The sequence below is a fragment of the Scyliorhinus torazame genome, chromosome 1 (assembly GCF_047496885.1).
Source record: "Scyliorhinus torazame isolate Kashiwa2021f chromosome 1, sScyTor2.1, whole genome shotgun sequence".
In the NCBI taxonomy this organism is placed as follows: domain Eukaryota; kingdom Metazoa; phylum Chordata; class Chondrichthyes; order Carcharhiniformes; family Scyliorhinidae; genus Scyliorhinus; species Scyliorhinus torazame.
The window spans coordinates 335,517,673-335,532,509 of NC_092707.1; the positions used below are offsets into that span (position 1 = coordinate 335,517,673).

The window sequence follows — 14,837 nt, forward strand, 5'->3', positions numbered from 1 at the left end:
TGAGGTATGCTCCCTTACTCTGGCATGAGAACTACAAGTACAAGATCAGCTCATGATCCTACATGTTATGGGGAAGATTGTCCTCCTTCCCTCAGAAGAAACAAATGCTGCTGTCAGGCCTGGGGTTCCTGGGATGTCCTTCTTTGGGGCATTTAAGCGGCCTGGGGTAACCTTTGTCGAGCCCAGGGCCGGTGGCAGAAAATTCAGGGAGGCTTGCAGGCCTCTGAGATCTACAGCTGCATCTCTGGCTTTGGTAATCAGGTCCTTCTGGCTGCTGCTGGTGATTGACAACCAGAAGGTGGCAATTCAATCTGAAGATCCTTGAACAGGGAGGGGTACCATTCACTGAATCTGACCCGAACTTGTGATCTATCAGCTTGATTGGGGTTGCTCTATTTAGTCTTTGTGCGGGTCCGAAGGCAGGTCATAGAGGATTGCTGGGTCCCATGCCCCCAGGCAAATGGCAAATGAGCAACATGAAGAAGAAGACAATAGCGGGAATACTGTCTGCCATCTTGTTTCAGTTGCTTTATCTGACCTTCACGTGGTGTAGAAACAAGCCAAGTTCCAGTTCCCAGAACATCCCTAGTAATTCCAACATTATGTGACAACTTTGAGATCTGAGTCTGTCTCTTCTCCCTGGAGTTTGCATCTGGTGTCAGGAAAATCAACCCTTAACACACCAGAGAATACATTTGTGTGTTATCCCAATTGAAAAGCATAATTTACTGTGGATATATGCTTCAGTAAATAAAAGTTCAGAGAAAATAGATACCCAATGGCAATATATTTAGTGTTTTTTCCATGCATTTTCCTTAAATTAGGCAGGTAAAAAATTAAAACTAAAAGATGAAAGCAAACTGTTCATAATTGATTTGGTGGTGAAAAGGAAAACACTAAAATGTATTTGAATTAACCTACCTTAACTGAATTTGGACTCAGAATCTGGATGTGAGGTGCCTGTATCCCAGCAGGTCTTGAAGGCCGAGTGGTAATTTCCTTCCAAGCACTGCTTTTTGTTCCTCCATTGATGATCCTTACTGAGATCCTATATTCATATGTAGTCCATGGGTTTAGGTCTGCGGAATTATCCACATATCTCAGTGGCTGGTCAGAAGTTTCAGTCACAAGAGTAAAAATCTCTTCTGTCCCTTTAACCTTCCTCTGTATAACTACGTTATCCATAACACCATTGGGATGGGCTGGTGGATTCCATGATATGAGTACTGAGGTTGGAGTGTATGAATAAAGTTCTGGATTAGAAATATTCTCAGGAGCTTTCGGAAGAGTTTGAACCACACGTGATGCTGGTGACAAAGAACATCCTGCTGATGTACAGCTCTCTACTTGGAAAACATACATCGTGTATGGGTGTAGATGGGCTACAGAATACCTGGTAATGTTGTTTGACAATGTGACCAGCATGGAACCGTTCTGATAAATCTGGTAGTGAGTAATGTTACCATTACTCTGCGATGGATGCTGCCATGTCAGTAACAGACCTTGAGGGCTGACTTTCAGCACAATTGGTGGATCCACTGGTCCAGGTTCTGGAGTTGAAATAAATAAATGGTGTAAGATTATTTTTGAAACCAAGGGCTCAGTTTCCATTACATATTTTGTGATTCCTGTTGATACCTTAAATTCTAACCTCTGTGAAGAGGAGTAGCTGATCTGCTCTATAACTGGTGCCGAGCAGTTGAGTAAGCCACAGTCTCATAAGTAAATGGCTGACATCCGTTCTGCAGCTCCTCCTGGTAATGCAGGTGGGACTATTGCATCATGGAAAAACTAGGTGCAGACCTAGCTCTTAACACTTAATGATACTGTGTACTATCAAATTGAAATACGTTCCCCATTGATATATCCAGAAATCGAAACAATAATCTTGGATAGCACCCCCTTATTGTAAATGCTAAAGCAGGTTCTGACAAAAATAAATTCACAAAGTGAATACACAAGCATATGTTATCCTGTGGTATTTCATACTGTTAGAGGCCTCTCAAACCTCCAGTTACATCTCTGGCTTCGGTACTTAGGTTTAGATTTCGCAAAATATGTGTGCGCAGTGTTCTTATTCCTAAATTAACTGTGCTGAGAATAAATATTAAAACAAACACGAGTTCCCCATAACCAGCATTTTCACCTGCACTGTTAGGAGGTGTCGCAAAGCCAGTCAATTTACTGCAGTAAAAAAATCTTAAAGATAAGTTACCTTTGTTCGTCGCCTAAGTGGCTAATCTTCAAACATGAGCCTAAATGAAAATTGTTTATTGGTGTGACATCACAGCTGAGCCCATTCCTAACCTTTCCAAAAGTGGTGACTGGCTAGCAATCATAAGAGAGAACCTTGACTAACATCAGGCAGCAGAGTATTGCACCTAAAATAGGGATTAACAAAGATTAGTTAACACAGTTCGGACCAAGGATTGGAAACTTCTGGGGCGCGATTTAATGGGAAAATCCTTAAATGTTACTTTGGGCACAATTATCAGGGTGCTTCTTGACGGCCACAATGGCGAGATTGTTGCCCATATTTAATGGCACTTAGTAATGAAAATTAGCCACTACGGGATTCTCGTCATTACAAGCTGTCTTGCCGTCCAATTCGCCAGACTCATACCTCAGCGTCTTGTCGCTAACAAGGGGCAGCTGGGTCTCAGATGCAGATTCTCTGGACAAGTTATCCCGGAGCTGATGCAGATGCTAGAACACAGCCATGAGATTCAGGAGGGGATGTCAGTGACATTCCAGCGAGTGCACAGCCGATTGGAGGAGTCCCAAAATCTACGGGCGCAGGAGATGATGCTGACAATGCGTGGCACCAAGGCAAACACTGCTAGGGTGGCAACTGCAGTGGAAAGCCCGGCGCACAAGGTAAGCGTTTTGGGCGATTTCTCACTGGTGAGCCGGTTAATTCCCAGGAGAATCTCGCTAATGAGTTGAAATTAATGCAAACTGGGGTTAATGATATGCTTGCCATATTTGGGTGAGATCCAGAACTCGCTCTGTGGAGCGGGCTGGTTAGATGGAAAACTGAATCGCATCCAGTGCGAATCTCGATTTTGGCCCTTCCCGTTATTTAACTGGCGCGCCAGATCCCCACCAGGCGCAAAGTGCTGGTTATATCGCGTCCCTGGCCTTTGTTAAGTTTCTGCTACAATGGTCAGTACCATTATCAGCTTGGCCAGTGGAGAAATGATGAGCGATTTTGGCCAGGTTCTCATTATATAATTGTGCAATCAATAAAATAAAATTAATGATATAACATAGCCACATTGTACTCAGAAGGTAAGGCATGTTGCATCATACAACTAGTATAGTGTTTGGGTATCTGGCTCAAGCACAGAGATAAAAGGGTAAATCATTTCCAACAATCAATTTGGGTTGTTATTAGAAACTGAAGCTTGACAAAGTGGCTGAATTAACTCTCTATTAGATCTTTCTTCCCTGTGATGCTATGTTAAATAATATCTTATTGTTTGAATCAGGCTTTTTTGCTTCCTACATTTAATCGATTGTGTGATATTTATTTTCTAGCTATCTATCTAGTCTGGTACACAGAGTATGCTGTGGAAATTGAAGAAAATGAACATATACAGTGTGAAATTGCATGATGCAATGCTGACATTTTTAAGCTGTAAAACAGTTTTAAACACTTAATTTCCTTCTCTAAAACAGTAGGGAGAAAAAACTTGAACAAACATTACTGCATTCCCATGCTCATATTGCACAGCATGATTTCATCTCATAAATCACTGATTGATAATTCATATGATTAAATTACTGCAAGATTCACCCAGTCTTCAGTTTATTCCAACAATACTAATCATAATGAAAAATCTTCACCTTATTCCATTCACAACAGAAATCATAATTAAATGTAGCTATTTATTGGGCGTTTGGCAAAGGGTTAAAGAACAACAGCCAGCAAAACATAACTTCCAAGATGACATTCAACTCAAACAGTTGCTCGTACATATATGCAGATTATTTTAGTTTGGCCGGCAGGTGAATCACCTTGTGACAGAAGGGCATTCAAACTTGAGGAGGAGGCATAACTGTCCACCTTAATTCATACCTCCTATTGACCAAATGCATAGTAACGTGTAGCAACAGTCACAGGGAAGCTGACAGCTTCGACCGCTTTTCTGACTGAAGAGAGGTGCGATATATAAAGGAGGAGATAGGTGGAAAAGAGGAGCAAAAATATAAATAATAACAAAGTGCATTCTGTCACAGTGAGGTTATTATGAAACTCAAAACTATATATCACAGCGTTTGAACATTGCTTCCGGATTTTACTGTGTTAAATATTGGCAACCTTGAGACACTTTGTTGCTCAATGTTCTGCTTATTGGGTTAATATAGAATACACCTCATTGTTCAAGTTCAAACTGCCAAGAAGGAATGCCAACATTTCTTAGCACTCCTGTGTTTATCATGCTAATCCTGGTTTTGGAATTCATCTACTCTGTGTTAATATTACAGATGATTTTGCTGGGATTGTGACAGGGGCTGCCGATTTAGCCCCTTGCTCACTGATAAATAAACATTGCACACATCTGACCTTTAGGTTAACAGGTTTTTATGCTTGCTCCACTCAACACTGTTACTGATTCAATTATCAGAAAGGTTCAAGTGCCTTCATGAATACTGAAAGATTCCACCGTATGTCTGCATAGGTGTTATGGAACAGCAAATTTGATGCCACTCTCATGAGAAATTCCATAATTGTAAATAATTTTACCACATGAGACAATCAAGTCACCTTGAGTGCAAACCATGGTCTGCTGAGAAATGTGTTATTTAAGCTTTACTGGTCTGTGTTAAATTCTGCAATTTGAAGGGCTGTTAAGTTTTTCAATTGAAATTTCATTTAAAATGCAGCACTTTTTATTTTATTGATGCTTTACTGCTCTCAAGGTACAAGCAAGAACATGGTGCAATAACACAAGTCCAGCTCAATCAGTGATCAGTAACTGCCATAATTTCAGGACATTCGATATACTTATAAAGTATATGTTGCAATCTATAAATTGTCATCCAACCACTCAGCAATGATTACAGAGCTCTATTTCCACCTATTGCAGTTTATGACATTTGTGTCAGACTGATACTTGGTCAAATTTGAAAATGCTTTTTTAACAAGGGGATTTTGAGACATCTGCCCATTATTTGTATTAGACTCGGTGAAAAGAAAATAAATATGAAATTTTACAATTTACTGGGCTTTGAATTTTTTTTTTACTGACCTGAGCTTTCTGCAGTGACTGGTGTTGTAAAAAATGAAGGATGTTACCACATAGATTCAATGATATGGTCTATTAGTGTGTACGAGGTTCTGGGACCTAAAATATCATTGTATGCATGTCTTGCCTGTCTGACGCACAGAAAAGCGCATCATAAAGGCTATACTGAGGGGAAAATGGCATACTGTCCATTCTGCTTGAATATTTGAAATAAATACTATCCTGACCTGAATGGTCCATTGCACAGCACTCTGTAATGTGTTTGCAGTTCCTATTTGTCAATGATTGAACAACCAAAAAAATATTGTTCTGAGATTATTACTCACAAACATAAAATCAAGTTGATGATTCATGCAATGTTTACTGACATTAACACCAACATATTTACTGATTAAATTCAATATTCCTTAATTGAATACAATTTGAAAATTAATATTTTTTCAGGACAGGAAATATCAATATAAATGGTTCCAGTTAGGATCAGAGCATACATGCAGAGTTTTTTTTTTTCTTCAGCGTCAATTGTAAGGATAAGATTCACACGAGTTCAAATATCTAAGACTCTGGAACCATTAAAATTACTTTTTTTTTGTTACAGAAGGCTCTTTTGTATTTGTTCATTTTTCACTTGCTGATGAATTTGCTCAGATGCAGAAACTATCTAAATGTTTTCCATAAACTAGAAAAAGCTGCTATGGGCCATTTGACTTAAATGAACCTTTAAATAATCAATAAAGCAAAAAGCTTTGAGGGCAGCTTGGCTACTCCTTAGCACACACAAAGAAAAACTATATACAATTATAGCTAAGAACCTGAATCTCAGTGTGTCAATCAACAGCTGCATCTCTGACTACACTAACTGGGGAAATCTACCATTTCCCAGCTCCAGCTAATGGGGAATTCCAGAAGAACCTTAACTGGACAGAATCTAAACACTCACCCACATCCCAGTTGCAGCGGGAGCATTTAGCTCAATGTTTATAGCATGGAGTCCCTCAAGAATAAAACATTTCTTTGGCTTAAGCTAACAATTATTTCACAGAAGATGCTTGAAACAAGAGAATTCTAAAATTCTCAGCTTTTATCTGCTTGTTAAAAGCATAACCCATTGACAAGTGGAAATAAGGAAAATTTCCTCACACTAACTAAAAGAAAATGATTGCATAAAACTAAACAAACACTAAGGACAAAGCTAAACTCCACAGGGAAAGGTAGACACAGTATTAAGGACTGGAGATTTATAAATCCTCTTGGCCCATGCTCCGTGCTTCAGGTGGTCTTTAGGGAAGGAGCTGGGATGAGCCACAATTATTCCCAGAGAATACTGGGAATGTATCATACCCACAATTTAAAGGAGAAACTGTCTGATCAACTTGGTCACATGGAGAAAGTAACTTGATTATGTAAATCCCTTTAATTTAATCAATTTTGGCTGTTAAAGGCTTTGATTTGACTGCTGGAGAAGATTGTTTTTCACATGTCTCTTTCAATTCTGAGGTGAAAGAGCACAGCTTTTTTTGAGATATTCTGGGAAAAAAGCAACTGGAAATTGAAAATATTTATCACTTAAGAATAATTCCATAGGTAATAATGATTTTATTGAGTAAACATATTATTGAATGGTAACTCAGTTTGCAGATTTCTGTTAAAATCATGCTCAAAGTGGAAGCTATTACAATTCAAGAAGTAAGAATTCAGGTATGAAATAGCATTACATGATGGTCATAAAGTATTAATGGAATTGTAAAAGCAAAAACCAACCATTTAGTTCAATTTTAAAAATCACTATACATCAAAAATGCTCCACTAGCTGCAAAATCAATGGGAAAGATAACATGATGAATGCAGTTAACATTGAAAAAGTCCCCTTACTAAAATATCAAAAAGAAATCAATAGTACTTGATTTATCATTCCCTAAAATAATAGAACAGCAATAAAAATGTTGCAGAGTAAAATATAATTTACTAAATTCTTGTTTTACATTTAGTTCTTTTGCTGTAACAATCACACAGACAAATTAATTACCAGAAGGCTAAAAAACAGTCACGTCACTGATAAAAACAGCATTTTCAGCACTTTTTTCAGATTTCCAGGAGGCAGGTTTTACAGTTGAACTCACGACTATTCTGATAACCGACACCTATTTATTTCATCAATCACCCCTCTCTGTATTCAACATTCTCTTGTTCTTTGGTGGTATTTATGGATAAGGCTGGAAAAAAAACAATCCCAACACACAATGGATGATTTTTTTTATGCCCTCATCTCTTATTACCCACAGGAAATACTTGACAGATTGACGAAGTTCAAGAAGTGGTGTTTATTGAGGAATTTCTGAGAAGCATATAACAGGGGGCTGCTTTTAAAATAACTCAATATTAAAACAACACTGGAATGAAAAAAAGAGAGACCACTAAAATCGACAACATTCACCTTTTTCGTTTTGCATCAGAACTCCACCGTTGATTCTAGAGAGGCCCATTTTCCTTTTCTATTTACTAGTATAAAAACTATAACTTTTTGTTTCCTTGATAAATGTGGATTCCAAAGGAATACAAAACAGGTTTTCTATGCACAGCTTCCAATCAGATATATGACAGCAAGGAAGACACCGCTGAGAATTTCAGAATAGAAAGCGAAATCTGAACTCCCAGGTAACTAAAGGCAGCAGGGAAGCTTATTTGATTGTAAAGATGATTAGGTGTTTTGGATGTGTGTTTGATTAAAATGTCAGGCTTACAGATTGGTCTGAGTTTGTACAATGATGTTCAAAAACAAGTAGGGATTTTAATGTTGTATAATTAAATTGGTAAGACAAGCAGACAAATTAATGAGGAATGCATTAAAAAAAAACTTTCCTTCCTTCAGGAACTTACCAGTTGTGGAGCCCAGAATAAAGTCCATAACTTTAAAATGAAAATGAGAGCTGGGCCATTCAGGGGTCGTGTCAGGAAGGACCTCTTCACACAAACTTATTAAATGTGGAGCTCTCTCCAGCAAAGAGCTTTTGAGACTTGATCAACCCAAAATTTCAAAACTGAGACTGATGGATATTCGTTCGAAATAGATTTTATGGAACTAAAGTGGATAAATGGAAAGGAATGTTCCGCTGGGGCATGTTACAGAGGCCATGACTCTTTCTGGGTGTCAAATATCTACCTGGGGAGGAACAGTTGTTTATTCTGATTTTCATGTGGGTGTCCCCTTAATTGGCAATGAGACAAGATTGCTGTTCACTGAAGGACGGTGGGTGGTATCAGAGACTGTGATTACTCCTCGAAAGGAACTGGAGGCAATGATGGCAGCTAAGTAAGAAGGAGGGCACTTCAAAATGCCCTTCTCAACAATTTTTTAAAATTATAAACCGATTGGCGTCTTGAGCTGCTAGGCCACCACTGCGGGGGGAGCCCCTCTACAGCACTCTCTGTGGCTGATTCTGCACCTAGGCAGTTAAAACGGGCCTCCAGACCTGCCTGGTGAGCTGGCCCCCACATCTGCCACTGGAAGACCACCTTCAAGCCAGTCACCTGAAGGAATCTGGAGCCTGACTGGAAAACTCAATTTGGCCTTCTTGAATTGGCTTTAAATTGTTATTTGGGGGTTGCGACAGCACCCTGCTATCCACCGATCCACAATCATAAAAGTCATCTGGAGACAGATGGCAGGAGAATCAGCACATCAGCCAGTGGAGCTATTTTTAGCTCCCATCTGCCTCCAATTCTGGCCTCAATGAGAGCTGAAAATACTGCCCATGGAGTTAAGATGTAGGTCATCCATGAGCTATCTGAATGGCAGAACAAGCTTGAAGGACTGAGTGGTCTACTCCTGTTCCTCTATTTATAACTAATCTAAATAATTTGTGCAAAAGTATTTCTTATTTTCAATTCTTTTTCATAAAAAAATTAAATACAAGATTTGAAATAGCCAAGCTAATCCAGTTCCGATACAACACTGGCATTTACCTGGTGATGCACTATCAATTACCACAAAGACGAGAGTAGTGGAATAATCGAGGCTTTATTGAGCAAAGATGTTGTGCCTCCTGTAGCTGGAACCAGAATGGCTGCAGCACCGGCGAGCACACACATTTATACGCTGCCTACTGGGCGGAGCCAGCAGGCAGGGATTTACCCATGTATCTCTATTATACGTGTCTTACCATAATGCATATAATACTGCTAGCGGTGACTACCACACCTGATAATGTGGAAAATTGCCCAGGCATGATCTGTACACAAAAAGCAGGACAAATTTAACAATTAGCAATCTACGCTCCATCAGACTGCTCTCAATCACCAGTAAAGTATTGGAAGGGGTCATCAACGGTACAATTGTACTATCAAATGGCACTTATTCAGCAATCAGTTGCTCACTGACGCTCAGTTTGGGTTCCACCGGGATCACTCAGCCCTTGGCCTCACTACAATGTTAGTTTAAACATGAATGGAAGAGCTGAATTCCAGAAGTGAAGTGAGAGTGACTGCCCTTCACTTGAAGGCAGCATTTGACTGAGTATGGCATCAAGATGCCCTCGCAAAACTGGAGTCCCTGATTCCCATTGACTCCAGTTTGGCTAGGGCACCTTGATGCCAATGGGAATCAGGGGAAAACTCTCTGCTGGTTGGAGTCAGACCTGGCACAAAGGAAGATTGTTGTGATTGTTGAAGGTCAATCATCTCAGTTCCAGGACATCACTGCAGGGGTTACTCAGGGTAGTGTCCTAGGCCCAACTATTTTCAGCTTCTTCATCAATAACCTTCCTTCAATCATAAGTTTAGAAGATCGCTGGTAATTGTGCAATGATTCACAACTCCCAAGATACTGAGGCAATCTATGTCCAAATGCAGCAAGATCTTGACAATATCCAGGCAATGGCTGACAAGTGGCAAGAAACATTTACACCACCCAAATACCAGGCAATGACCATCTCCCACATTAGAAAATCTAACCATTACCCCATGATATTCAATAGCGTTACCATCACTGTATCCCCCACTATCAACATCCTAGGAGTTGCCATTGACCAGAAACCGAACTGCACGAGTCACATAAATACTGTGGTAACAAGGGCAGGTCAGAGGTTGGAATTCAGCAGCAAGTAACCCACCTCCCAACTCCCTTAATCCTGTCCACCATCTACAAGGCACAAGTCAGGAGGGTTAGGAATACTTCACTTGCCTGGATGAGGGCAGCTCCAATGGCATTCAAGAAGCTCAATATCATCCAGGACAAAGCAGCCCACTTGATTAGCACTCCATCCACAAACCTTCATTCCCTCCACCACTGATGAATAGTAGCAGCAGTGTGTACTATCTACAAAATGCACTGCAGGAGCTCACCAAGGCTCCTGAGACAATGGCCGGGATGCTCCGCCCTGCCGTGCCACATTTCTGCTTCACCCTGCCGGTGGGATGCTCCGTTACGCCGGCCGGTCAATGGGGTTTTCCATTGTGGGGCAACCCCACGCCATCGGGAAACACGCAAAACGGAGCATCCCGCCAGTGGAGAATCCCGCCCACTACCTTCCAAGTCCACAACCACTACCATATAGAAGGACAAGGGCAGCAGATGCATGAGAACATGACCACTTAGACGTTCCAAGCCACACACCATCCTGACTTGGATATTGATAGCCGTTCCTTCATTGTCACTGGGTCAAAATCCTGGAACTCCATCCCTAACAACACTATGGGTGTACCTACACCATATGGAATGCAGCAGTTTGAGAATGCAGCTCACCACCATCCTCCCAAGGGCACTTAGGAATGGGCAATAAATTCTGGCCATGCCCAACCCAATAAATGAAAAGCAATGACAAAGTGTATTATTTTAGCTTAATAGAAGTAATGAGAAGTTACTTTACTTGCAATCTTCGCCACCAGGATTTCATATACAAATATTTACTTCAACATGGAAAACAAAAGCTTACATTGCTCCAAGAATGACAGCAGCACAAATTCAGGTTATATCTTTGGACATCAATTATAAATCTCATCTGCAAATGACTATTATTATTGTTGATCCATTAAATGATTCTCTTAGAAATAATTGGAATATCACAAACTCGAGTCGATAACTTATCAGAGATTATCCTGACTTTATCGACCTAGATTATGAACGCATCTTTTCTATTTTATGATGCCAATAATTTTATCGGGAGAAATTTCTCAGTTTGTTAAAATATTAGCAAACTAAAAATCAGTTAAAGCATTTGATCTTTGGAAACTTTAGACTTGCTGACTAGAAAAACGTGAATACAAGTATTGGTCAATTTAGATTAACAAAGTGCTATAGACAGGCAAGAGATGCCACTTTTTCCACCGCTCAACTGACCAAAGACAGATATGTTTTAAAGAAAAATGTTTGAAGCCTTTGAGTTCCATGACTGTTAAGGACAAGCGGTGATAGATTTTCTTGTAGGTTTTAAAAAAGGATAAATGTTTATTGTCATAATATCCACTCATGTATATAATGAGATGCAGACAGGCAGTGATTGACACACAGGATGACCAGTAAGCACACAACACAGTGCAGCCAATCACCAGACAGGACACTACAACTATAAAGCCAGAGGGCACTAGGTTTCCCACTCTCGGGACCCAGCCACTGAGACAGTGAGAGTCCACGAGTTAGCAAGTGCAAACACCATACGGTAGCTAGTAAGTCTGGTCAGGCTATTACATGGTCTCCAGTCAGTTCAGTACAGTGTCGACCCACAGCTGAATATGTATATCAGTTCTACCGTTGAATAAAACAGTGTTGGATCTTCTCCAGTGTTAGACGTCTGTTTCTAGCTTCCCTGCATCGAGTGCAGTCCACATCAAACCTACCTGCCTAACACATCATGGTACCAGAGTGATACTAATCTTGACGAACCTACCTCGAGTGAATCAGCATTGACCAGTAAGCAGCCATCCGGTGAAATGGAAAATATCCAGCCTCCTCCACAGCTCCGCATCTCCGGCAACCTCGGCGCCAATTGGAAAATCTTCAAGCAAAAGTTCCTCTTGTACATCGAGGCCTCCGACCTCGAAGCAGCATTGAATGCCAGGAAGAACGCGCTATTTCTCTCCACCGCGGGGGACCACGCCATCCATATCTACAAATCCCTTACGTTCACTAACAGCGACGACAAAACAAAATTCAAAACAGTCCTGCTGAAGCTTGACAGCCACTGCGCCATTGAGGTGAATGAGAGCTTTGAACGGAACGTTTTCCAGCAGAGGCTTCAGGGTAAGGATGAATTTTTCAGTCCTTCGTGACCCATCTCCGCATCCTAGCGCAGTCGTGTAACTATGACTCAACGGCTGATTTCATGATCCGGGATCAGATTGTTTTCGGCATCCACTCCAACTCCCTTCGGCAGCAGCTCCTGAAAGTCAAACAGTTGACCCACTCTGGCTATCGAGACGTGCGTTGTCCATGAGAATGCGAAGAATCGTTACTCCCACATCAGGGCAGCAGAAACTGCAAAGCTGGCCTCCCACAAGGCGGAACGGGTGTAGGCCATTGCACAAATGCAGGGCCTGAGCATCAAGGAGAGTGGCCGCGCTTTTCCCGGGTCCCTGCTCATGCACGCCACGACCGAGTGGACGACGAGCCCGACAACCCAACTGCGCAGGTGCGTACATCGACCGACCGCAATGCGCATCCGCGATGGCGCACGGATCGCACTGACGTCGGCGTCATGACGTGTCCGAATTGTGGCTCCGCCCATTTAAAGCAGCAATGTCCGGCAAAAGGGCGCCGGTGTCTACAGTGTGACAAGCTTGGCCATTACGCTGCCCTTTGCAGATCTGCTCCACCGCTCAGCAGCCAGTGATCCCAGCTGTGGTGCAGAAGTGTCCGCTTAATACAACAAGGCATGCTATATTGCGATGCCGACAGCCCAACAGACCCTGATGCTGAGTGCCTCAACTCCCCATACCGGGTGGGCATCATAACTACACATGCGCTGCCTTCCACCACAACGGCGAAAAGCCTCTCGATCCTCAGTGTGAATCCCGACGACGAGTGGTGTGCTGTCCTCACAGTTAACAAGGCTCGCATCCGATTTAATCTTGACACCGGCGCATCGGCGAACCTCATCTCAAAATCCTACCTCGACACCATCCGCGCCAGACCAAGCATTCTTCCACTGGCCTGCCAGCACCTTGACTACAATGGCAATGCCATAGCTGCCAGTGGCTCCTGTCAACTAGGGGTATCCAACAAGGCGATCAAGGCAACACTGCGGTTTGAAATCATCGGGCCTGACAGAGCGTCCCTGCTCGGTGCTCGAGCCTGCAAGCTGCTGAACCTGGTTCAGCGAGTCCACACCACATCATCATCACCGGCGACGGCCTCGCCTGATGGAACTTGCAAGCCGACATAGATGACATCATCACGCAGTACCACAGCGTATTCGATGGGATGGGCATGCTCCCATACCGATATAAAATCCTGCTCAAGCCAAACGCCACCCCTGTAATTCATGCACCACGCCGGGTGCCGGCACCCCTCAAGGATCGTCTGAAGAAGCAATTACAGGATCTCCAAGACGAGGGCATCATATCGAAGGTCACGGATCAAACAGGCTGGGTCAGCTCCATGGTCTGTGCAACGAAGCCGTCACGGGAGCTTCGCATTTGCATTGACCCTAAGGATCTAAACCACAACATCATGAGGGAGCATTACCCGATACCAAAACGTGAAGAGTTGACCAGTGAGATGGCTCATGCCAAATTCTTTACGAAGCTGGACGCCTCCAAGGGTTTTTGGCAATTACAGCTGGACGCATCCAGTCACAAGCTGTGCATGTTCAACTCCCCGTTCGGTCGCTACTGCTACAACCGGATGCCTTTTGGGATCATATTTGCCTCTGAAGTATTTCACCGCATCATGGAGCAGATGATGGAGGGCATCGAGGGGGCGCGAGTATACATTGATGACGTAATTATCTGGTCCACAACGGCCCAGGAACACATCGCTTGCCTCAAGAAGGTATTCCAGAGAATTCATGAACATGGTCTCCAGCTCAACAGGGCCAAGTGCTCATTTGGTCAATCGGATATTAAGTTCCTGGGTGACCACATCTCGCAGCAGGGTGTGCGGCCAGATGCCGACAAGGTCTCGGCGATCAACACCATGAAGATCCCGGAGGACAAGAAGGCGGTCCTCCGCTTCCTCGGGATGGTCAACTTCCTTGGGAAATTCATTCCCAATATGGCATCCCACACCAGGGCCCACCACCATCTCGTCAAGAAGTCGACAGAATTCCAGTGGCTGCCCACGCATGAAGAGGAATGGCATGAGCTGAAAGCAAAACTCACCACTGCCCCGGTTCTAGCGTTCTTTGACCCAACCAAGGAAACCAAGATATCGACTGATGCAAGCCAGGACGGCATTGGGGCGGTGCTCCATCAGCGAGATAACTCCTCGTCCTGGGCTCCAGTGGCGTATGCCTCCAGGGCCATGACGCCCACTGAGCAATGGTACGCTCAGATTGAGGAGTGTCTGGGCCTCCTGACAGGGATAGTCAAGTTTCACGACTACGTTTATGGCCTGCCAAAATTCACGGTACAAACGGACCACACGCCTCTAGT

General features: G+C 42.7%; 1 protein-coding gene across 1 annotated transcript in view; it reads right to left on the bottom strand.

The window, feature by feature from the left end:
- ush2a (Usher syndrome 2A (autosomal recessive, mild)) overlaps window positions 1-14,837 on the bottom strand; it is a 1,730,413-nt gene that overhangs the window by 530,762 nt on the left and 1,184,814 nt on the right. The window contains exon 41 of the mRNA XM_072506478.1: window positions 922-1,550. Coding sequence (XP_072362579.1) covers window positions 922-1,550 — 629 coding nt within the window. The remainder of the gene's footprint in view (window positions 1-921; window positions 1,551-14,837) is intronic.